The sequence below is a fragment of the Nomia melanderi genome, chromosome 3, assembly GCF_051020985.1.
Source record: "Nomia melanderi isolate GNS246 chromosome 3, iyNomMela1, whole genome shotgun sequence".
Classification (NCBI taxonomy): Eukaryota; Metazoa; Arthropoda; class Insecta; order Hymenoptera; family Halictidae; genus Nomia; species Nomia melanderi.
The window spans coordinates 5,033,028-5,057,846 of record NC_135001.1 but is presented as its reverse complement, the minus strand read 5'-3'; the positions used below and the strand labels follow the sequence as shown (position 1 = coordinate 5,057,846).

The 24,819-nt window shown below is 28.6% G+C and overlaps 7 protein-coding genes across 14 annotated transcripts; 4 read left to right on the top strand and 3 right to left on the bottom strand.

The window, feature by feature from the left end:
• Positions 1-476: 476 nt before the first annotated feature.
• On the top strand, positions 477-4,516 carry SCCRO4 (DCN1-like protein SCCRO4). 3 transcript variants are annotated; one of them, XM_031988082.2, is made up of 7 exons: positions 477-606; positions 685-777; positions 1,006-1,212; positions 1,827-1,965; positions 2,363-2,729; positions 2,801-3,008; positions 3,083-4,516. In XM_031988082.2, exons 4-7 carry the CDS (start codon positions 1,838-1,840, stop codon positions 3,166-3,168), a joined length of 789 nt encoding a protein of 262 aa, XP_031843942.1. In that variant the 5' UTR covers positions 477-606; positions 685-777; positions 1,006-1,212; positions 1,827-1,837; the 3' UTR covers positions 3,169-4,516. The 3 variants fall into 3 exon arrangements, with proteins under 3 accessions (XP_031843942.1, XP_031843962.1, XP_031843950.1); XM_031988102.2 differs by having other exon boundaries at positions 518-833; XM_031988090.2 differs by lacking the exons at positions 477-606; positions 685-777 and having other exon boundaries at positions 840-1,212.
• Positions 4,517-5,255: 739 nt separating this feature from the next.
• unc-45 (unc-45 myosin chaperone) lies at positions 5,256-8,978 on the top strand. Its single transcript, XM_031989655.2, has 5 exons — positions 5,256-5,534; positions 5,713-6,150; positions 6,236-6,565; positions 6,654-7,094; positions 7,188-8,978. The coding sequence occupies exons 2-5, from the start codon at positions 5,731-5,733 to the stop codon at positions 8,814-8,816; spliced, it is 2,820 nt and encodes a 939-aa protein (XP_031845515.1). The 5' UTR covers positions 5,256-5,534; positions 5,713-5,730; the 3' UTR covers positions 8,817-8,978.
• Positions 8,979-9,041: 63 nt separating this feature from the next.
• Positions 9,042-11,016, bottom strand: LOC116432640 (cell division cycle 7-related protein kinase). The gene is made up of 8 exons (XM_031989804.2): positions 10,865-11,016; positions 10,566-10,779; positions 10,378-10,471; positions 10,158-10,300; positions 9,967-10,081; positions 9,553-9,892; positions 9,320-9,441; positions 9,042-9,184 (listed from the first exon to the last, which is right to left on the bottom strand). Exons 1-8 carry the CDS (start codon positions 10,890-10,892, stop codon positions 9,062-9,064), a joined length of 1,179 nt encoding a protein of 392 aa, XP_031845664.2. The 5' UTR covers positions 10,893-11,016; the 3' UTR covers positions 9,042-9,061.
• Positions 10,983-13,030, top strand: LOC116432669 (mitochondrial import inner membrane translocase subunit Tim22). Of its 5 annotated transcripts, none has more exons than XM_031989877.2 (5): positions 10,983-11,134; positions 11,713-12,047; positions 12,127-12,311; positions 12,471-12,543; positions 12,804-13,030. In XM_031989877.2, the coding sequence occupies exons 2-5, from the start codon at positions 11,813-11,815 to the stop codon at positions 12,887-12,889; spliced, it is 579 nt and encodes a 192-aa protein (XP_031845737.1). In that variant the 5' UTR covers positions 10,983-11,134; positions 11,713-11,812; the 3' UTR covers positions 12,890-13,030. The 5 variants fall into 5 exon arrangements, with proteins under 5 accessions (XP_031845737.1, XP_031845747.1, XP_031845726.1 ...); XM_031989887.2 differs by lacking the exon at positions 10,983-11,134 and adding an exon at positions 11,205-11,373; XM_031989866.2 differs by lacking the exon at positions 10,983-11,134 and adding an exon at positions 11,304-11,424.
• A 90-nt stretch (positions 13,031-13,120) lies between these two features.
• Septin1 (Septin 1) lies at positions 13,121-15,949 on the bottom strand. The gene is made up of 6 exons (XM_031989816.2): positions 15,564-15,949; positions 15,262-15,454; positions 14,919-15,177; positions 14,474-14,839; positions 14,288-14,392; positions 13,121-14,200 (listed from the first exon to the last, which is right to left on the bottom strand). The coding sequence occupies exons 1-6, from the start codon at positions 15,585-15,587 to the stop codon at positions 14,068-14,070; spliced, it is 1,080 nt and encodes a 359-aa protein (XP_031845676.1). The 5' UTR covers positions 15,588-15,949; the 3' UTR covers positions 13,121-14,067.
• Positions 15,950-16,177: 228 nt separating this feature from the next.
• Positions 16,178-19,776, bottom strand: eIF4H1 (eukaryotic translation initiation factor 4H1). Of its 2 annotated transcripts, none has more exons than XM_031989828.2 (7): positions 19,713-19,776; positions 19,205-19,304; positions 18,378-18,548; positions 18,080-18,303; positions 17,711-17,917; positions 17,499-17,637; positions 16,178-17,391 (listed from the first exon to the last, which is right to left on the bottom strand). In XM_031989828.2, the coding sequence occupies exons 2-7, from the start codon at positions 19,234-19,236 to the stop codon at positions 17,364-17,366; spliced, it is 801 nt and encodes a 266-aa protein (XP_031845688.1). In that variant the 5' UTR covers positions 19,237-19,304; positions 19,713-19,776; the 3' UTR covers positions 16,178-17,363. The 2 variants fall into 2 exon arrangements, with proteins under 2 accessions (XP_031845688.1, XP_031845698.1); XM_031989838.2 differs by lacking the exon at positions 19,713-19,776 and adding an exon at positions 19,431-19,581.
• On the top strand, positions 19,623-24,534 carry Mybbp1A (MYB binding protein 1a). Its single transcript, XM_031989645.2, has 10 exons — positions 19,623-19,946; positions 20,055-20,252; positions 20,339-20,737; positions 20,811-21,397; positions 21,498-21,610; positions 21,687-22,210; positions 22,268-22,915; positions 22,991-23,239; positions 23,471-23,904; positions 23,982-24,534. Exons 1-10 carry the CDS (start codon positions 19,770-19,772, stop codon positions 24,403-24,405), a joined length of 3,753 nt encoding a protein of 1,250 aa, XP_031845505.1. The 5' UTR covers positions 19,623-19,769; the 3' UTR covers positions 24,406-24,534.
• The last annotated feature ends 285 nt before the right edge of the window (positions 24,535-24,819 follow it).

Sequence of the window (24,819 nt, the reverse complement as noted above, 5' to 3'; positions counted from 1 at the left end):
GTTGGTAAACATTTACATTGGGTGTCCGGACTATTCTGTTTCTCGTCGGTAATTTGAGTATTTCAATGTACCTACGGAGGTAAGTAATATCTACAGTTAATACTTTCTTAATTGATATTACAGAAATTACATTAATAGAAACATCAACACTTTTTTATGTGAAAATATAACTTACTTGTATGGTTCTATATAGAATATATCGTTTATATTATCTTGTTAAGTGATATTCAAAAAGAATCATTAAAATTTGATTATTTGTTATTGTACAATAATAGTTTAAATTTTAATGGTTAAAGATCTTTTTCATAACGATTAGAAACACTATTTTTCAAGATATTAAAATATCTTATATTCTATATATAGTACTATATTATATTTCTTACATTAATTTAATTTATAAGTATGTATCGATAGTATCGAAATAACACCGATTATTTAATAATAACAATACATTAATGTTCGCTTTTTTCCAATAGTTACCCCCACTAGTGAGAAATAGATTCTGTGTTTGGCATCCCTGCGAAAAAGGCATGCTGACTCGAAACGGCAATAAAATGAAATAAAGCGGATCTGTGAAAAAGTTTTATTTAACTGTGCAGCGTTTAGGTAGTACAAGATATCCAAATTAGTAGATTCGTTAAATATTTGACAACGCTGACACTATGTTTAATGTTATTTTTATAGACCGAACTGCAAACCAAGATTTATATTGATGTTGACTTTTGACTGTGAGAAATACATTTCTGGTGCAATTACTCTAGTGATTCGTTGAACAAGGTAGGGAGGGTCACTTCGATTCATTATACATTTATATATTTCTTCATAATTACGCGGTAATCATCGATCTACTTTCCTGTAAATGTCTAGTATTAAAATGCGTCTCGTGTCGTAGCTGAAAATAATTTGCATACATAAGCTCTTTTATGTAGTAACCTACACCTATTTCTACATTACAAGCATAATTTCAAATTAGTTTTCCTTATGCAATGTATTAATGGCTCTTAGGTATTCGTTTACAATATCACATGTACAAAGCGGTCAAAACTAGTGTAAGGAAAGTTGAAAGTTACGTGATACTTCAATTAATTGTTGAACCTAACCTCGAACTTGTAACACGGGAAGGAGATGTCAGTTTAGCCAGTTCAAACCAGGTGTATTACGGATCTTTTGAATCTCCTTAATTTTTCTGATTACTTACGTCTTTGCTGCGTGGTAAGTAAAACATCCCTTTCATTTTATGATTAAATTAAAATATACACAAATCTTTCTTTGTCATTTTATGTAATTTTTTTTGGGTTAATTTTTAAAACGATGTTTTATCAGTTTATATTCATTTGTTTCTTAATTAAGTGAAATTGAAATCTTTTTACAGTAATAATTATGTCAATAACGTTTTATAGAAACTTGATGTATGTACAAAGATAAAAAGAATATGGTTACAATATGTTATCTTGTTATATTTAGTATCTATCAAAAGCAATGATAATACATACTAATAAACATGTATATTTATTATATTAGAAATATTAACACATTAGTTATTATTAGTTATGAAGGTTGCTTATATATGTTTTGCTTTTTAAAGATTAATTTTCAAATACAAAAATGAAATTGAAGTTTATCTTGTTTCTTAATAATTTTATGAAATTAAGAATTCAATGAAAAGTTTGATAATGTTTAATATACTTTTTATTTTGTATTCTATGTTAATTGTTGTACTATTGATTCTTGTGTATCTTGCAAATGCAGATGTATTTGTATTTTAGTTATTACTTAATGTATATTGTGTCATATTTATTTATAAAATCATTTGATTTTGATTTTAGTTAAAAGAGGGATGCCACGCAGCAAGCGTAGAGCGCCCTCTAGCACAAATCATCATCATACTTCTATTGAAATGTCACCTAGTGCCCAAGACGAGGGTATACCAAGGCATCCATCTAAACGACTTAGACATACATCTAGGTAAACTATATAAGAATATTTAGAAATCTATATTACTTGCATTGAAATCGATAGCATTATGAACTTAAACTTCATAGCAATAATTCTTTATAAATAAATACTTTATTACTTTAAGTATTTAATAGTATCAAAGTATTTCTTTTATGTTAATAAAAGTTACAATATATGTGCTTGAAGTAACATAAAATGTTTACAAGTATCTACACTAATAACCATAATGTTGAAAGATAAAATAGTATGGTATTTTAAAATCTACATATTTTTGGGCATGTAAAAATATTTTATTTAATTCTATAAAATAATATTGTGGATAAAACTGGTATGGTGATACTTTTCGATGTTAATGTTATGAATTTCAATGTTATGAAGACAGTAAATTTGATGCATTTTCTTTTAGTGCAAGACGTTACACAAAAACTGAAGATGTTTCAAGTACTTCATCCTTTTCCCAAAAACGTTGTATCACTTGGTTTAGAGAATACACAACACCCGATGATTCAGACACTCTTGGACCTGAAGGGATGGAAAAATTTTGTGAAGACATTGGTGTAGAACCTGAAAATGTAGTGATGCTTGTTCTTGCATATAAAATGAATGCCCGTCAGATGGGTTTCTTTACATTAAGTGAATGGTTGAAAGGCCTTTCGGAATTACAGTGTGATTCTATTAGTAAAATACAACAAAAACTTGAGTACCTAAGGAATCAATTAAATGATCCACATACATTCAAAGGAATTTACAGATATGCTTATGATTTTGCTAGAGTAAGTCATTAAGTTATTCAAAATATATTTAAATGTTTGCACATATATTTATTAATACTGTTACATTTCAGGACAAAGATCAAAGAAGCATGGATATGGAAACTGCTAGAGTTATGTTACAATTACTTTTGGGAAAACATTGGCCACTTTTTACACAATTTGCCCAGTTCCTAGATCAATCGAAGTACAAAGTGATTAATAAAGATCAATGGTGCAACATTTTAGAATTTTCTCGTACAATCAATCACGACTTATCTAATTATGATTTAGATGGAGCATGTATGTATTTTCATTATATTGCTAGCAGTGATTTTTTGATACTGTAACACTTACTATATACGTAATTTTTACAGGGCCAGTGATGCTTGATGAATTTGTTGAATGGTTAAAAATGCAGCGAGGTAAAGAAGCATCGTCAACGGAAGTTAGAGGCAGCTGAAACATTCAATAAAAATAGTCCACTGAAATAAAACGAACTCATCTCTTCTATCATCATATTTTGTTAATAACAAAATTTCTGTTTATGTCATAACCTCGCAACATTTCAGTTATCACCATTCGTACTATATTTTTTATTAATCAGTAATAATGTAAGTAGCTTATCTTAATATGATTTTGCAGTATGTTCTAAATAGATTCTGCTTTGGAGACTAGTTCAGTAATAATTATTTATCACCATTCATAGTCAATCTAAAATTTGTCGCAGAAACTCTTATGATTAGAAATAAAATATTTTGGTATAAGATTTACTTGTGCAACTCACACAATCTACTTTCGATAATATTTTTAAATTGACAAAGTTTTAAATAGGACGCATAATATTTTCGCTTTACTTTTAATTATGCTTCTTAATAAATCAACAAATAGTTACATAAAAATTACAAAGTTGTTGATAAATACATTTAATAAAAAATTTGTTTATCTTAAATATTTGTTATTATTATATCAGAACAATTATATGAAGACTATTAAGAAGCTTTATAAACAAAAGTATATTTTACATACTGTGTAAAAATTGTTGCGATCTTTTATATTTAAAACGTACTACATTGACACATACTTTTAATATAACATTAAATACTCCTTATAACTATTAGAAATATTGATTTATATTAAGATCCAAGATCTCTTCCAAAATATTAACATTTATAAAATGCAGTTATAAAATTATAATTTAGATAATATAAACTTATACATGAACATTAATTTAATTCTTATTTCCAGTTCAAAGATAATTACGATTAAAATCAGTCTCAAAATACATTTATCATAACAGTTTTTGCGAAAGTTTGAATAGATTAATGTGTGGTGATTATTTAACTAATCTTGTAATATATTTTAGTTCAATCAACTGATTATTTTTATCACTTAGCAGAATTTTTGGACATACATGTAATTAAAAATAATATCCCATAAACGAATTTTCGTCAAATTATAATAATATAGGCAATCACTTCTACTACAATTTCGAATTAGTTTAATTATTAAATCAAATTTGTTTACTTATACGTAAATGTATATTTTTCCTGCATGTGTACTTCTATTACAAATAATGTCATTAGCAATATAATATAAAATTAAATTTCGAATTTCGCTCATAACTTCCAAATTAATAGTAATCTTAAACTGATGGATGAAAAGTATCTAATGGAAAATTATAAACTCATACATAACGAAGGAATTAGAAACAAGAATTTAAAATCATTGTATGCCGCTGCAATATAACTGCCATGTGGAGAATGCAATGTAATAAAGAACGTGAAATAAATAAAATACTTTTTTCAATATCTTCATTTTATTTATTTATCCAAGTGTAGTTTGTCATATTAAATTTGTATAATTATATTTTCATATTTTCGTAGCAATATTAAAAAATATAAATGATAGTTGTACTAGTAAATATTATTAAAATTCCTTTTCTGTTAAAGAATTATAAACATTTTTATTCTACATTATATGATCATATGTTGTAACATTTAAAATCAGGGTTAAAAGAAAATTTGTGAGAGAGGAAAGAAAAAGAGAAGAAAAATTTTTAAAATGCTGTTATATTTTGTAAATATTTTAGACAAATAATCTTGAATAAAAATTGCAAAATTATAATTTATTTATATTGATAATTGAAATAACTCTTAAATCTAAATAAAAGTATGTTAAAAAATAGCTGCTCTTTATGATTATGATTTTGTAACATTTTATTTTCATGTCAATGCGTGATCTATAACACGAGGGGTCGAATAGGGAGCTTGCGAGCTTTCTAGGATCTTTCCCCTCACGACAAGTTACTCTTTTCGTACCTGCTTTCACCTGTTTGTATTGAACACTACATGGAACTGCACACATATACACAGTCTCTGACAGCTCCTAAAGTAGAGGTAATGGGGGAACGCTGATTGACAGTTACTAGCTTGAGGGAATAGTTGAACATACCTAATTTATAACACACAATGGCGCGACATTTAAATTTTACCACCAATTTATAGTTTAAAAACTCCTAGGGAAATTTAGTCATAGGATTGCCGATACTGTAGCGAAGGTAACACATTGATACCTACAGTGTGGGAAGTTTATTTTAACCGGCGATTATATTTTTGTTCAGATCGTGGGGCGAACGCGGTTTAAAATAAACTTGAAATACTCTAGTAACGTCTAGCCATTTCTGAAGCCTTTTTAACACGATGCAAAAGCGGTAGCAGTCTCAGTACTGCATTGCAGACTTTCGAGGGTGTTACCGGTAATCAAAGCAAAAAGTGCACATTCAAGTTTTAACAAAAAATTGACGCTACATAAAATTCATTGTTAAGTGTAAGTATATAATTAAACCATTTATATCAACATTCTTACTATTATCGTGTGTTATTTAATTTTGTCCATTTAAATTCGAAATTGTCATTGATTCATTTAATTCTATAATTAATATATAATATTTAATTTTTATTTCATGGAAATTCGTATGGAAAGCTATATTAAAATAACTTTTTAGTTTGAAAGGTCATTCAATATGACAAAAGTAAATCTAACTGCACAACAATGGAAAGAAGCAGGCAATGAGGAATTTAAGAAAGGGAACTGGTCAGAAGCATTAAGTTGTTATACGAATGCATTAAAACTTACAAATGAAGATAGCTCTGAAAAAGCTATATATTATAAAAATCGTGCTGCTGTGTATCTGAATCAAGGGAAATACAATAATGTCATCGAAGATTGTGATGAATCTTTGAAAATATCCCCAAATGATCCGAAAGCATTGTTTCGCAGATGTCAAGCATTGGAAGCATTAGAAAGATTTGAAGAAGCATATCGTGATGCTAGGTACATTATTTCAGTAGATCCAGGCAACAAAGCAATTCAACCTTTAGCAGCACGATTACATGAAATTGTACAGGAAAGATATAAAGAAAGTTCTCGTGTTCATTCAAAAGTATGTATAGTAACATTAATTATATAACACGATAAATTATATTAGAATTTTTTATAATGCAATATATAATTATATTTTCCTTCAGGTATCACAAATGATGGATATAGCTTTTGGAATAGAAGGAAAGGACGAAAATCGAGAAACAGCAATGAATAATTTGCTTGTTCTTGCAAGAGAAAGGGCAGGAGCAGAAGTTATGTTTAAGAATGGAATTGTTTCTAAAATAATAAAACTTCTGAAACTTGAAAAAAATGAGGAGATAATAATAATTGCAATTCGTATCATTGCTGAATTATGTAGAGATAATATTAATCGGACTGAACTTACTTTGAAAGACATTGGTATACCCTGGTATTTAGAAATGATTAATAGTAAACTTACAGAAAGAGTAAATGCTGCTCAGTATTGCTTACAGGTACGTAAATCTAATATATGCAAAGGAACATTGTTACTTTAGCAATATACAGGCAATAATAATATCTACATTTGAAACTATGTTGCAGACAATACTTAATGTTTATAGTGGTATGGATAATAAACCAGATACAAAGCCAAATAAAGAACTATGTGATAAATATAGTAAACAAATTGATACCATTTTATCCTGTTTATTATACAGTGTAACAAGCAGAACTATTTCTGGATTAGCTAGAGATGCAATTATAGAACTTATTACACGCAATATTCATTATACTGCATTAAATTGGGCAGAACGACTAGTGGAGCTAGATGGTTTACAACGTTTAATGGAAGTAGCTAGTGAACTTGAAGAATATAAGTATGAATCTTCAATGGATATTACAGCATCTACTAGAACTATTACCAGTGTGTGCTTAGCAAGAATTTACGAAAATATGTACTATGATGCAGCAAAAGAAAAATTCAGAAATGCTATTGATGAATTCATTAAAGATAAACTACTTACGCCAGACATAGAATCTAAGGTAAACAGTCAATTTTTTTACACTTTGGGAAACTTTTATTGCAAAAGACATAAGTTTCTAACATAAACTTGCATTTGTTTGCATATTAAATAGGTCCGCGTTGTAGTTGCTATAACTACTTTATTGCTTGGTCCATTGGATGTTGGAAACACAATAATTGCTAAAGAAGGTATTTTAGAAATGATACTTGTAATGGCAGGTACAGATGACCTATTACAACAAAAAGTTGCTTGTGAATGTATAGTTGCTGCTGCATCTAAAAAAGACAAAGCTGCTGCAATTATAAATCAAGGTGTAAATATTTTGAAAAAGTTATATCAATCTAAAGATGATTCTGTCAAAGTACGCGCTTTAGTAGGTTTGTGTAAGTTGGGTAGTTCGGGTGGTTCAGATGCCACAATAAGACCATTTGCAGATGGTGCAACAATAAAATTAGCAGAAGCTTGTAGGAGATTCTTAATTAATCCGAAGAAGCAGAAAGACATGAGAAAATGGGCAGTAGAAGGATTGTCTTATCTTACTTTCGATGCTGAAGTTAAAGAAAAATTAATTGAAGATGATGCAGCAGTTCAAGCAATGATAGAACTCGCTAAAACTGGAGATCAGTCCGTAATTTATGGTGTCGTTACGACATTAGTTAATTTATGTAACGCTTATGACAAGCAAGAAATGATACCAGAAATGATAGAGCTAGCAAAATTTGCAAAACATCATATACCTGAAGAACATGAATTTGATGACATTGCTTTTGTAAACAAGAGGTTAACTGCATTAGCCAAAGCTGGTGTTACGAGCGCGTTAGTTAGCCTTTCTAAAACGGAAAGTCAAAACAGTAAAGAATTAATAGCGCGCGTTTTCAATGCAATTTGTAGTCAACCAGAAGTGAGAGGAATTGTTGTTCAACAAGGTGGAGCAAAGGCTCTTTTACCATTGGCTTTAGATGGAACTGATAAAGGAAAGAAACAAGCATCACAAGCTCTTGCACGGTTAGGAATTACAATAAATCCAGAAGTTGCTTTTCCTGGACAGAGAATAATGGAAGTAGTTCGACCATTCCTAAATCTTTTAAATCCAGAATGTTCTGCGCTTGAAAATTTTGAAGCCTTAATGGCTTTGTGTAATTTAGCAGGTATCAATGATAGCATTAGAAGACGGATATTAAAAGAAGGGGGTTTCCAAAAAATAGAAGTTTATATGTTTGAGGATCATGACATGTTAAGACGTGCATCTACTGAGGTGATAAATAATTTAATGATGTGCGAAGATACTATAAAATATTATGAACAAGAAAACGATAGAGTTAAATATCTGGTGATTCTTTGTGAAGATGAAGATATAAATACAAGTATGGCAGCAGCAGGAGCCTTAGCAATGTTAACATCAGTTAGTACAAAATCCTGTAGTAAAATATTTGATTCGAAAGAATGGTTAGAATCCCTACGATTTCTACTTGCTAATCCAAACCCTGATTTACAACACAGAGGAGTTGTGATTGTTTCAAATATGATCAAAAGTACTAAAGATGTTGCAGCATTATTAATTGAAACTGACGTGATGGAAATTTTAATGGCTCTAACAAAAAGTGAATCTATAGAAAATAAAAAGATTAAAGAACTTGCTGCCAGTGCATTAGAAGCAGCAGCAGAGTGGAAACTCATAAGAACTACAAATAATGAACAACAACCACTTCAGAATTCAAATAATGTGGAGAGTGTTGAATAAATTTGCAGTATGATTGTAATTAAAATTATTTATTTTTTAAAAATCTATATTTATTTTGTATAAAAAACTGTGTATTTATATGTTTATATACATACATACATTTTATGTATGCATAAACTATGCAATATTTTTCATTGTAATAAAATTAAATATCTAGTTAAATTCATTTTTCTCTTAATATATATTTCTTTATACCAATCCGCCAAAAGTAATTAACAACTGGAATTATTATAATATAACAAAGATTATAATTTTAGAAATGGATGTTGTAAAGCTTGGTCCGCAGTAAGCCGAGTTTTGTAATCTAAGTCCATTAGTCTTAACAAAAGATGATAAGCTTCTTTTGGAAATTGAACATCCGATGACACCTTAAAAAATAATAAAAAATAAATAAATATATGTGATGCATTACATATAATATGCTGCACTATACAAAGCTTTTCGAATTCTTTTCATTTTTTATATTTAGTTGTGTTTATAAATAAACAAATAAATTAAAATACCTTTTCATACATGCTATGATCACTACTATTGTTTAACGAACCCTTACTTCTCTTTCTTAATTTCTGACATAAAGATACAATATCAATGCCTGGTATATCTTCATAAAAGATAATCTTTTTTCCTAAATCGATAAAGAAATATATAAAACATGAAAAATAAACAAAAATAAAAGTAGAAGGGAAACAAAATATTTGCAGTATAAATTAAATAATAAAACTTTTTGTTAGAATACCTAATTTGTGCGCACATTGCTGCATTTTATTTGACCCAAATATAGTTGTTATTTCTGCCAAAGCTGTACAATCATCTGGAGAATGAAAAAATGGTTGGGTACCACTGAGAATACATAACATCATTACTCCACTTGCCCAAATGTCAATTGCAGGTGTCTGTGAAGGATGTTTCAATAAAACCTCAGGTGCACGAAATCCTGGTGTACCAGCCCTAGGAGCTGCCTGTTCTGGCCTTGAAGTGCACAAAGAACAAACTTTAGGTTTTCCAAAACAATAACATTTTCCAACCATTTTTCCTTCCACCTTTTTTCTTAAATTTAAAGATTGATTTATACTATTCTGAAAAATATAAAATGTAACATATTATAAAGATATCAATAATATCATACAAATTCTAATAATTAATGTTATACTTCATCCGATCTTTTCCGCTTGATAGATTGTGTGATAGCATTATTTGGCTTTGGATTATTAGATTTATTTTCAGTAACATATTCTTGTGCTAATCCAAAATCAACCAGTAAATATCTACAAAGTAGAAGAAACTAATATATTGATTTTATCCTATATCTTTTTTATACAAAAAGGAGTTACAGGTAATCACCTTCGATTGTAGCGATCATATAAAAAATTATTAGGTTTAACATCTCTATGTATGATACTAAATTGATGAACTCTTTTTAATGCAGTCAACAATGCTATCATATAGTCCTTTGTTTCTTGAACAGTCATATCTCTTACATAGTCCTATATTAAATTATTGATAAAGTGTTATCAAATTATAAAATTAAATATACTGCATTGAAATATAAATGTTAATATACCGAAAATTTATCATGTCTCATATATGGCATTACAAAAACTACTGTTTCACAACTTCGTAAACATAATTCTAATCCAACAACATAATCTTTCCCTCTGAAAAGAAAGTTCTGTTTGTTATAAATTTGCATACATCATTTTTATGCTAGGTTCATAATTAATTACAATTATAATGTAATATATCCATTACCCTATTTGTTGCATGCATAATAATTCACGTTCAATCTTTTCAGGATGACGGGTAGGAACTAAATGTTTTAACGCAAATTTTTTAGATCCGTCAGAAGATTTTAATGTAGCTAAGAATACAGAACTAAAAGTTCCTTCCCCAACCTTTCCATGTATATGAAACAACTCTTTTAACAGTGGTATTCTGTTCTTGAGCGCAATAACATTATCAGTCTCTAAACATATCAATATATTAAATTTCAATTTCTTTTTTTAAGAATATGAACTGTATGTAAATAAAGTAAGTAATAAATTTTTCACCATCTTCAGTTTGATTTTTTCCTTCCATAATAGTAATATATTATACAGCACACTTAATCGTATAATCACGTTATTAGTTTGTCAATGAGTTAATTCAACAGATTTGAAATCTTGCTATTTAACTTTGACAATAAAATAACTGTCACGTGCACGTAACCTGTCATTATCGTCGGATATTGGCGCCATTCTGAGAAGTCAAACTGCACATGATCGTCTTATAAACAAGGATGTAAAATATCTACAGCAAGACAAATTAATATATTCGAAAATGTATGATTTTAATATTTTGTATTAAAAAATATTTTTTTTATATGTATGATAAATATCATTAAGTATATTTCATTCCTTAGACATTTTCTAGAATATTTGCAATGAAAAGTTAGAATAAAAATTTGTTTCACGATTATATATTCTCTACTATTATGTAATTTAAATAAATTTCTTATAAAACAATTTTTATCATCTGATAATACGAATAATTTTATATATTCTTGTAGGAATGTTGATAAGTACGTATGCATATATAACTTCCAAATTCGTAATAAAGCAAATGTAAGGCGGTACGTTCGTTCTTCGAAAAAGAAACTGTAGATTCATTTTCTATTTGAATCGAGATATTGCTTTTTGTCCTTACATAAAAATATCATTTAATATTAAAGTGACAAACATTCATTTTTAACATACTTCAATTTAAAATTTAATAGAAACGAGTACTGATAGGTTAAAGGGAACAGCGTGTCAAAAATATAATTCAGTTATTAGTATTTATCATAAGTCTATTTTTCCTTGTATTTATAAACATATTTGTATAAAATGAAACTTTCTAATAAATATCTTATAAACTCTAGCTTTCACTGTCAACAAATCTGAAGGAATTCTATTGACCTTTTAAAACATCAACTAATGCGGCTTCATTTCCCATAAAAAGTATAAACTACATAAAGAAAAATGTTTACTATGGATTCACCCAAACCACCAGAAAATAGTGAAAAAAGGATTTTTCTAAATGATGCAGAATGGGATAAAATAGCAGTCTATCTCATCAATAATCAACATAGATATAGAGAAAATATTGTAATACCAAGGACTATAGGACCAGTGTATATTAAAAGCAACGAAGAGAAACGTATAGAAAGTATAGTAGAAAGTTGTACTTTTAAAAGTATTTGCAGTTGTCTCATAGGTATGTTACATAATGTTATATAATTGTGTTGAGTAATTATTGTTTAACTGACTGTAATTTAAAAGAATGATATTTTTAGGATATGCTTTGGGAGGCGCAATAGGTTTATTTTCAGCTAGTGTGAATCCAAATTATGCTAGTATTGAAAAGGTACAAACTGTCCGTGAAACATTTAAAGAAATGAGAATTACAATATCGAGTTATGCAAAAAACTTTGCTGTGATTGGTTGTGTATTTACTGCAATTGAATGCTCAATAGAATCGGTAATATTTCTATATATTTATATAAAATTGTATTTTCATTTTTATTATACAGTATGTTCAGTTCATCTGAGAACACCCAATTGTCTCAAAAAATATTAATGATACAAGCAAATGTATAACTATATATATACATAAAAATATTTTATAATTTTCTTTTAGTACAGAGGTAAAAATGATTGGAAGAATACTGCATATGCTGGTGGATTTACAGGTGGAATATTAGGATTAAGAGGTATTAATTATTTATGTATATTAAATTAATACTACGTTGCAATCAAAGTTCAATCACAACCAATGCAGCACTTTCATAAATCCATATTTTTTTATTCAATTTTTAGTATATTCATCAGACGAATATACTTGATTAAATACTTGTCTGCATCAATAGCATATTATGAAGAAGCTCTATAGATACCAATAGCTATTAAAACGTTAAACATTAATGTAAACAAATTTGAAATACATATTTCTTAATTTCATTTCATATTTCAGCCGGTGTAAAGGCAGGTATAATTGGAGCAGCAGGTTTTGCAGCATTTTCAACTGCAATAGACTACTATATGAATCATAGGGATTAGATAATGAATTCCTCAAATTATAATCGATATATTTGTATAAAAAAGGTATAATAAAGCGCATTCTGAGTGTATCTGTATAATACATACAATAGCGCGACAATGTTGTCAGTACCAAAATGCATACAAATAAGTACAATGGTTAAGAAAATAATAAATTTACGTAATACATTCATACTTGTTTCACTTACATTGTTAAAATGTTTTCTTACAATTTATTATTTATTAAATATAACGCTACGATTTGATTTATTTAAATTCTTTTTACATAAATTGTAAGAAAGAATTTAATGGCTAGTCTTATTTAATATTAAGTAAAAATAACATACATGGTTGTTTTGAAATAAAAAATAATACTTTACATATTGCAGAAACATAAACACGTTCAAATCTATGTTCTCTATACGATATTGCCTATCACAGTAAAAAATAAATTTTTCAGTTCTTAGGTATACTGAATTATTACTGACAGTTTGATACTAAAACAGTCTTAAAGTCTTTTTGCTTTACTTAAAAAAATATACATGGAACATTGGAAGATATGGCTGTCAAACTGTATGTTTTTTTTCAGTTTGTTTGTCAATTGTATAAAATATCAATATTCAGAGAACATTGGGATATATATGTACCTATACAAATTGTATTAATAATTCTTAAATCTGTTTTGATATGAGATTTTTCATATAATGCTTAAAAAATTGTGCATATTTTAGTATATTCCCTATACTGTATAACTATTATATAACTACTACAGTCGTTTATCAAATTTTAATTGTACTGTATCTTCTAAGTACTTTAAAATGTTTATAACAGCTGTGTGTTACATAAATTTATTTTTATACAATGAATTATTACTTTAATATTTATATTTCAGTAATGAGAGATTGCGAATTGTTCTATTTAAAAGAAATATGCAAGGCACTTATCGTACATTTCTGTTTTGACTCTTTTAAGACACTCGAATATGAATAATATTATTTGACTTAGTAGTTAAAAGAAATACTGAATTGAAAAACGTATCTTTATATAATACGTTCGTCACAAATAAATTCATAAGAATTATACACTCCCATTACAATTGTATCTTCAATAGCATATTAATCATTTAATATATGTTTTTGGCACCTGCAATGGTGATGAATTTGTGTATCTTCATGGATCTGTGCATAACGAGTATATAATTATGGATGTTGTTGTTGCATTTGCGCTTGCATCACTGCCAAGAGTTCTTGCATACGCCGTAGTTCTGCTTCTTTTTCTTGTAAAATACGATCCTTTTCAGATACCGAATTGGCTTTCTCTGATTCCACAATCCTGTTTACAGAAAAATTCAATGAATGAATAAAACTGTTTCTAATGCTACATATAAATAATTTTACACATAAAAATCATTAAGATTACGTTTGTCTGCGAGGTGGTACAGGTGCTCCTTTTGCCAATCTTTCACTGCGATAATTTTCATAATGTACCTCTTGTGTTACTTCCTGTAAATCCTGCATATGGGTACTGTAAACATATAGAAATAAGAAATAATAATCTGTTTTTACTTCCAAATAGCCCATAACCCATTAAAGTAGTAATACATACATCAACATTGTTCTTAATTTTATAAAATCACAGTGATCAGGGTTCTCAACTTCTACAACACCCCATGGATACAATCGTCCACGTACTTTACGCCCCTTTACTTCTAACAAAGTGTTTGCTCCGCACACTGCAAATGGAACTGCTTCTTTCAATTGTCTAACTTGTTCTTTGTAATCTTCATCTTCATCACTATCACAATCTGGCAGAGGATAAATTTTTATACCACTACCCTCGATTTCTTCCATAACTCGCTTTTTTAAGCGTAAGACTTCCTTTTTTGTAAGTACATCTGCTTTAGCGATTACTGGTACAATATTTACTTTATTGTGAAGCTGTTTCATAAATTCAATATCCAACGGCTTCAATCTAGTACAATTGAAGAATATAAGAAGTTATCATTTTCCTCATTGTTATTAAAATAAAATCATAATTATATATTTCTTACCCATGACCAAATGGAGAAATAAAATAAAAGCAACAATGTATTCTATTATCTACTATATTTCTTCTATTTAAGCCACTTTCATCGCGTAAAAATCTTTCGAATTGATCGTCTATGTATTGTATAATAGCTCTAAAACTATCTGTATTATCAATTGCATCTCCGTAACCAGGTGTATCCACAACAGTCAACCTAAGTTTGACCCCTCTTTCTTCGATCTCCACAGTAGAAGCATCAAGTTTTACAGTTTGATTGGTTTTTTCTATTTGTATGACATTAATACGTTAATAACATTATAAAAAATATAAAATCCATATAAAACAAACAAATACAACATTAATCTTACCTATCGCGTCAGGAATTACACGTTCTGGATATAAATCAGTAAGAAATAAGCTATTAACTAATGTAGATTTACCAAGACCAGATTCTCCAACAACCATTAACGTAAATTCAAATCCTTTTTTCACAGATTTTCTGTGTACTTGATTAGGTAAATTTGCAAATCCTACATATCCAGGAGTTTCAAGGCTAGCAAACTATTGAATATAAAATAACGAAATTTAATCAATTTGGTGAATAATAAATATTTTTTACGATAAAAAAAAATATCACGAATCATTTTCATATTATTTAAACAATACTTACAGTTTTCACACTTTCAGTCGACATTGTTTTCTAATGGAATAATGAACAGGGAAAGAATTTCAGATTATGTAGCGGCTTGGAATATTAAAAAAATAATCTGAAACCAATTTCAAGCAAACAGGCGCCGTATTGTGACAGAACGCGATATCACGACCATACCGAATGTGCATGCATTGAATAAAGTGACATAGAAGTGACTTTACTTCAAAACTTTTATCTCAATCCACATCACCTTTCCTCCTTTGTTATTAACTAATTGATGAGCAAAGTCATAACTAACAAAACTCTTAAAGCTTTTATTGTAACTTCATTGAAATGCGAAAGATGTTGTACCGACTGTACAGGAAATGTACTATATATCTGTGCGAAGTGGGGGGAAGGAAGATATTCTACAATTGGGAGAAATTTAGGCGTGGCAACTAAAATACCTCTAGTGTTCTATAAAAAATAAGATAACTATTTTATTTTTGTTGACCTGTTCATCATGAAAAATGAATATTAAACGTATAATTATAATTAGGAACTGTAATTTATTTTCCCATATTTTTATTTAAAATATCATAGATACGTAAAAATTTAAACAAAAATTAAATATTGAATTATTTGATGAAAAATTGCCGGAATAAATGTTTTAATATATTTACGAATAGATTACAAAATGTGTTGAGAATATTCCATATAGTTTACAATTCAAATTGCACATAACTTTTTATCATTTACTATTCCAATTTTCTGATGATACATCATATACATAATATACCAGGCAAACGACTACTTTATTCAGGAAATAATATCATATACAAGCATAGTTTTACATAGCATTTGTAATTATTCCGAGTTTTCCTTTATTTATCTCATAATCATCAGTACTTCGTTCAAATAATCGACATTTATTACTAACATAGTTAATTAATTCGTTACATAATGTTATTGCTTAATGATCGACATATTATTTTTCGTATTATTCGGTGGTGTATAAATTTCTTCAATTACTCAAATATTTTAATTCTTTATAATTATTTATTTTAAGAGCGAATAAACAATTGTTTAATAATTTTAATTAAATGCGACTTTACCTATTAAACAATCATTCTCAAACCATTTTAACAAGCGCATACAATGATCAGTATTAAAGTGAAACATAAAAATTGTAAGGAAGGAAAAATAATACAGACAATGCTTTGTACTCTTTGTAATAGGGATTATTGCAGAGTACAGCTTTTGAAAATACGGCTTGCACGGGATCAAATACACATGCAATGACAGTATATATTTTTAATAGTTTGTACACATACCCTCAGTATTATTACACATTGATACAAAACCCAACATGAAATTGACATGAATATTAAAATGTATTTTTGTGTCATCTCAACAATTATGATTTACACACATATATCTATATATATATATATATATACACACATATATAAATATATATACACATATATATGTAAATATATGTAAATATATATTTACATAAATATATATATATTTACATATATATATGTATATACATACATACATATATATATACTTATTTTAATAGCAACACTATTGAAGCATGCTGCATTGTGCACATAGTATGTGCATTAAATTCCCAATTTGCTGTTATATTTCATTTTAACTAAGAAGTTAATGTAAATAGAGAGGGCATTAGACAAGAAAATTTTATTTTTAAATAAAAATGTCAAATGCGTAGAACCTAAGAGTCTCATTAATTCACCTTTTGTCCTTATGAATTTTCGGGGAAGACACCCCCCTTTAGGGGTAAATAAAAATTATTGTAATTTCATTGTTTCAGCTTTGAAGAGATTCTTCCCATTGTCTGTGAGAAAACAAGAATCTCGCATTGATTTCAAAATTTTTGTTGAGGAAGTTCCATTCCCTCCGATTTAGGGAATCAGAAACTGTTAATCATAATAATATTTTTACTTGTCATAAGTTTTAAGTTTTTCCTCTCGAGGTTTTGCTCCACCATATATTGAACTTGATTTACTTGATTCAGCAATTGCATTGACAGGTGCTTCAATTGTTCTCGGCGCTAGTACCAAACGTTTCCTTCCAGTTGTATCTACGTTAATAATATTAATAATTTTTAGGCTATTTCAGTTAATTATAATATATTGTATAGAAAATGAGCAAACCTGGAGGTGGTTTCTGATCAGATCCTTTTCCACGAATGGGTGGTCTGGCAGCAGCACCATATCCTCTAGACATTACACCATGAGACCAATCTCGACTTCCTCCACTTGGATCATCGTTAAACTGACTGTTACTACCACCTCTGTTTCCTCTCATATCCCATGTACTACCTTGTCGACCACCGTGTTGACCTCTCTCACCATAACCTCCTGTATATTACAAATGAACAACTTAAAATGTCTGTTAATCTAATAAATTATTAACCTATTTTTACGAATTTATTAATAGTAGACAGTAATATAACTATAATAAGTAAATCAATCTAACCATTAAACATGAGCTATAAAGAAGTATTTGCATAAAAAAATTACCAAAATCATCACCATATCCACCGCGACCACTATCCCTTCCTCTAAAACCTCCCCCACTACCTCCTCCACGTCCTCTTCTATCGAAACCACTTCGATCATTTCTTTTCTCCTCTGCTATATCTATTTTAACGAGACTACCATCAATTTCTACTGTACCATCCATTTCCAAAGCATCTACTAAATCTTTCAAACATTCAAACTCGACATAACAAAAGCCCTTAAACCTAAAAATGAAACGAAAAAAATATTAATAACATCACTTGTAATTTTGTTTTAAGTTATATTAAGTTACACAAACCTATCAGTTTCTTTATCTTTAACCAATCTGATTCCTTTAACTTTAAAGTTCTTAAAGATCTTATCCACATCTCCTTGAACAACACCATTTGGCAAATTTCCCACATATGCAGTATAAGGTGGTTCACTTGGCAAAGGCTTTTTGTTATTACGATATCCGCCTCCATAATCTCTACATGGAAACAAGAAAACCATAACTGATTAATAATTTCACATGGGAAATGACATTACTGATATTGTTTTTCACAAGAATATATATACATATGTATATACATATTTTTAATAAATGAGTCTGTAAATTTATTTAAAAAGAAAATTGATAACATGAAGAGACTGTGGAATTAATACATTTATATGATTGAATATATTTCAGACAAATTAAATCTTATGTCTGTACTTCAAAATGTGATAGTGATAAAATTTTGAAATTTATATTTAGAATATTCATTTAAACATTAATTTTCTAATCATAGATTTTAACAAACAATACAGTCCCAATTATATTTTGCATTGCGATAAAGAATATGTTCAAGCAAGTGGTGAGGTGTGTTGCACAAACAATCAAGCAACACCTTCGTCAATAACGTTGCAAGTATAATACATCAATGTTTGGCCGGCCAAAATAAAGCCGCGTGTCGAAAGCACCATATCTGCAAGTTGCTGCGCTGCTCTCTAATCGAAACTCACTTAACCTTAAAATCGTAAGATTGTTGAAGAAACGAGGCATACTTTTGTTAGTTTGATGTACTGACCATATACCACCATTACACTGTTTCAGAAAAACCTCAATGATTATTGTATACAAAAGAAATTACAGTCTATACTTACCTTAAATCTTCGTAACCACCTCGACCAGCCATATTGGATGCACGAAACTGACCGGGACTGCGCGGGTCGAGCGAGTTACTATGTTCAAGATGGCACTTTCCTAACCATCAAAGAATTTCAAATCACAAAACTATGCAAATTTACTTATTTCAATCGATAATTGCATACAATATGTCATCAAAGGAATTAAAATGTTTATTTAGTAGAACTGAATTCTTATAACTACCTGGACGATAAATTTATAAAAAAATTAAGTTACGATAATACTTTGTTGAAAAATACTTGTTTTTATATTAATATTGTTTAGTATTACTAAAATTTTCCGTTGACAGTATTTCGAAAGTGTTGCTCAAAGTTACGAAATTTTTTAATAAAACGGTTGACAGTCTATGCAATGTAAATATGAAATATTCTCTTTTGATTTTGTATTCTATTCGTTATGTGTTATTCTTAAATAATAATTATTAAAAGATTATTAATATATTAAATTGTTTTTTCTGTATCTTACTATACTTTAATGTGGGTATTCTTAAGATTAACGTAGTTTTTAGTTAAATGAGGCAAGATGGCAGATGAAGGTATGCACATGGTAGAGGTTGTTTCAAATGACTTAAAAGTCAGGAAAAAGAATAAAATGGACTGTACAATTCTTGATTATTTTACAAAACTCAGAGATGACACTGAATTTGACAGAATAAATGGCGGCATCGAACTATTAAAGTATTTGCTTGGACGAAGTTCGGTAAGTGTTTATTTAAAAATAACCTCAACTTGCTTGTTCTTATAGAGCGCGAAACATGTTCATAGCATTTTCTTACAAGTGAATTATCCACAAGTATTAATATTTTAGGCAGAAAGTGATAGTAAAGAGTTTAAATATGCAATAAGAAGATTAATTCGAGGTTTAGGTGCATCAAAAACCTCTTCAAGAATAGGATTTTATACAACTTTGACAGTTTTTTTAATAATGTACCCTGAAATGTCAATAGAAGACATACTGTCTATAGTAGACAGTGAATTACAACCAGTCAGCAGCAACAACAAAGGTGTAAGTAACAAATTTTTGTTATAACTATATTTATCATGTATCATCATCATCATCATCATCCATTTAATTCAACAATATTATTTTAGGAAAATGCAGATATTTATATGGGACGTATACTAGTATATGGAGCATTAATTCGATCTAAAATACTTTTAAAAAGTACAAGTGAAATTCAACAGCAAATTATACAAGATCTCATTAAGGGGGGCAAACAACGTAGTTACTTATCATTTCCTACTATTTCATTTTTTGTTGAATTTGTAAATCAAATTAATGCAAAGGCAACTAAAGAATTAATTTACCCAATAGTTGAGGTAGAATTTGGTAAACCATGGTCAGAGCAAACTTTAGATACAATTTACGCTTTATTAGTAATAAGAAGCAAGTGTCCACTAATTGTAAATACAAAATTTTGGAAGAAACGTTTTGGTACAGCTGATATTATTACCAAAGAATCTATGACTGACGTAGTAAAAGTATTACTGGTAAGTGTACATTAAGAGCATGATATTTTTATTTTTATTTTTATAAAGAAACTAATATTTTATTAATATTTAGGATTTGCCTAAAGTTATATTGTGTCACCATCCAGTATTTAAATTAGTTTGTGAAAATTTAATATCAAATGAACTTATCACTGAATTTTGGATGTACATAGATCAAAAGTTTACAAAGCCATCAAAAATTGATGAATATTTGGCTGTAGAAATTCTCAAATTGATATTATCGAGTACTATAGATAAATCAGTACTTCCATCATTATTATCTTCAAACTATATGCAACATATGCTAAGGAAGTTTTATGGCAATAAAAGACACGACAAAGATGAAGTACTTATTGCATTTAAGAAAATTTTACATTTATTGGTATCAGCTACAAGTAGTAATGATACTAAGCTAAAAACGCAAATTGCTGTATTAAAGAAATTAATATTGTACCCAGGCGATTTAATGATAGAAAAGAAAACAGGTATAAAAGTAGTTCAAATGATTACAGGAAATTTGAGTTTAGAAGGTATTAAGAAAGTATCAAAAATATACAGAGATATTATTGAAAATATAATATCCAAAGAAATGCTGGATGCAGGAACAAAGACACTTTGGACAAATACTGAAAGAACTTATACTGCTCGTTTATTAACAAGGTATTTAATTTTTTAAAGAGGTATTATTGGAAATAAATTTCGTATTTTAATGTAATAATCTTAAAAGCAATTAAATATGTAATTTGTTATGTGTCTATAGACTAATGGGGTATTCTGTAACACTTATGGATCAAGAGTGGAGATTGGAACAATTAAAATTCTTATTTACTCAAGGCTTGTGTGAAATATCAAATGTTGGAGTAGATCTAGCACGTAAGTATAAACTACTGTATATAATTTTCAATATATCTCCTTTTCCTATATTTTATTTTCCTATTTTTGTTTGTAGCACAACTTAAAGAAGCATTTTACCATGCGTTGGATCACAAATTACCAACACTGAACAACTTACGAAATATATTAAGTGACCTAGTTCATTACTTAGATACTCATCTGAGCAATAAAACTTTAAAGCTAAGAAATCCGTTATCGGATGAAGCAAAAGTAGCTTGGGAGAAAGTGACAAATTTAATTGAAAAGTTAGAGAATAATTCGAAAAAGGCAGAGGCTGTACCAGTATTTCATACAATGAATTTACATATGGGATTACAATTATTTTCAGACCCACCTATGGCAATCATGGCTATCAATGAACTTCAAAGTTGTTATGAAAGATTGAATAAAAGATCTCAAAAAAGGAAAGTGGAGATCAATGAAAAACAAGAAAATGAACCGGAATGGGTGGAAGTAGTAGTTGATTTACTACTATCTTTTTATTCTAAGAACGATCATTTATTAAGATCATTGGTGGGATGTGTTTTTCCACACATTTGTCCATACATAACACCAGCGGCTATACATCAAATTTTAGAGGTATGTAAGTATGATTTTTAAATATTGAATAGTGTTACATTTCAAGGTTATTTTCAGGTTTTGGATGTAAGAAATGAAAAGGGACCGCTTGTAATGGAAGGTGAAGCTGGTGGAGGAAACTCATCAGACACAGAATCAAACGATAGTAGTGAGGATGATAGTGAAACCGAAGAAGAATCTTCCAATGATGAGACGCAATGTTTAATGGATAATAATGATTCTGAGTCTAATGAAGAATCAATTAATGAAGATGAAGATGACACAGTAACTGATCGATTACGAATGGCAGTGCGTCAAGCATTAGGTGAAGCTTCTGTTCAAACTGATGATGAAGACATTGATGTGGATGAAATCAACGAAGAAGAGGGAAAACGATTAAACGAATCATTATCAGCAGCATTTAGAATTCTTCGAGAGAATCGTCAGTCACGATCAAAGAAGCAAGAAAAATCGGCACAAGCTTTGACGCACTTTAGGATTCGGGTAATGGATTTATTAGAAACGTATCTAGAATGTGGCCCGTCAATGGCAATTGTGCTTGACATGATACTTCCGTTATTCGCATTACTGGAGTACTGTATAAAAGATCCTCATCAAAAACCTCTTCAAGACCGACTTCGGTCTTGTTTAAAAAAATTGGCAGCTGTAAAGAGATTTAAAGACACAAAAGATGTAGATGAAGATTTATTAATAGTGATATTGAAGGTAGTTAAAAGTAATTTGAAAATGCAAATAATAAAATGAAATTAATACATAATCGACAATTGTTTGTTCTTTAAGGTTTTAGTAGAGAAAGGAGAGAGAACAACGTCAGTTTATCAGGAAATGAGTGATAAATTGGCGGAATGTTGTACATTTCTTGTAAGATGTGCACAGCAAGCTAATATATCTACTACATCTATAGTGCAAATTTATAGTGAAAATTTAACAGTTTTCTTCAAAAGAAGAGATTGTGTATTATCACCTGTGTTATTTAAAAGTATATTACAATTACAGTGGGAGGGTAATTGGCAACTAGCTCCATTACTGGTACGTTTTAAAACTTCTATTTTTATCAAATAAACTATAACGAATTCATGTTTTTAAATGATATATATATATATATATATAATGATATATATATATATAATGATATATATATATATAATGATATATATATATATAATGATATATATATATATAATGATATATATATATATATATATATATATATATATTTATTTATTTATTTATTTATTTATTTATTTATTTTCTTTTTAGGTAGATTTTGCCTTCGACGTTACTATAAGATCTTTTCGAAGAAGACATGCACTTGACTTCCTAACAGTTTTCTATCATAATAGTCGTTTGGTCCATTTAGATACAAAACATTCTGATATTAGAATGAAAATGGAAAAAAAATTATGTAAAAATGTCATAAGTACTCTTCAAGAATTATCTACTGTAAATAAAACCGAAAATAAACAGCCTACTCTGAATAATGGTAACGAAATAGGGAAAGAAGTCAAACAAAGGTACATTTATCACCTTTTAGTATTGTTGCGACATATTTATACCCAACATGTGCCAAAAGCATGGAACTGGAAAGATATTGGAAAAGCACTAATAATGTACAGAACTCATGTATCACTTGCAAAAGACACAAAAACAGCGTGTAATAGGCTAGCATCTCAAATTGGAATTTCATTCAACATGTAAGCAACTAAAACAATTATAAACATTGTTTAAGTATTAATATATAATCGTTGCTTCTCATTTGTATCTTTTACAGATCCACGAAAAAGGATACATGCGATCAAAATCATAAAGTAAATGGAGATACGAAAAACACGTCAAACAACATTGTAGATAACGAAAATACTGTAGAAAATGGAGACAAACATAGTAATTCGAATACTTCTGGAGTAACGAACAACGAGGTAAAGAAAAAGAAAAAAAATAAGAGTAAACAGAAAGAAAAACAACTATTAAAGAAAGAAGCACGATTGTTACGTGAGAAAACATTATCAGAAGGTTTTGAATCGTTTAACTTCAGTGCTTTTGCTTCACACAATGAACAAAGCGAAGTTGAACCATTTCAAAATGGAAATTCACAAAACGAAGAGACTAGCCCAAATTCTTCACAGAAAAGAATACTTAAGCAAACACTAGACAATAATAAACCCAAAAGGAGAAAAGGTATGCAAACTGCTTGATACGTGTAATGAATGTAATAAAATTAATACGATCATAAATAATTGTTATTTTTGTATATGCATTTATAAAAATATGTATCAAAAAGTTTGTACAGCTTGGAAATATATAAACAAATCTGTAACATCATATTTAATATTATGTTCATGAATTCATTTTTAGTTACAATGTCGACGTATTAATAGCTTCAAATTAACCTAATAGGTAAATAGTTATATAATTTCCTACATTGACATGTAGCAAACTTGAAGACTGTGTTTAGTCATTTATACAAACTTATTTTAAATAATGTATTATCATATCATTTTATAATAATATGATTAAGAAAAATATTTAATTCATTATTACATTTCCTTCATTCAATTGAAACAAAGAATATAATTGTAACAGAAACATAGAATATTTTATAAGAATTA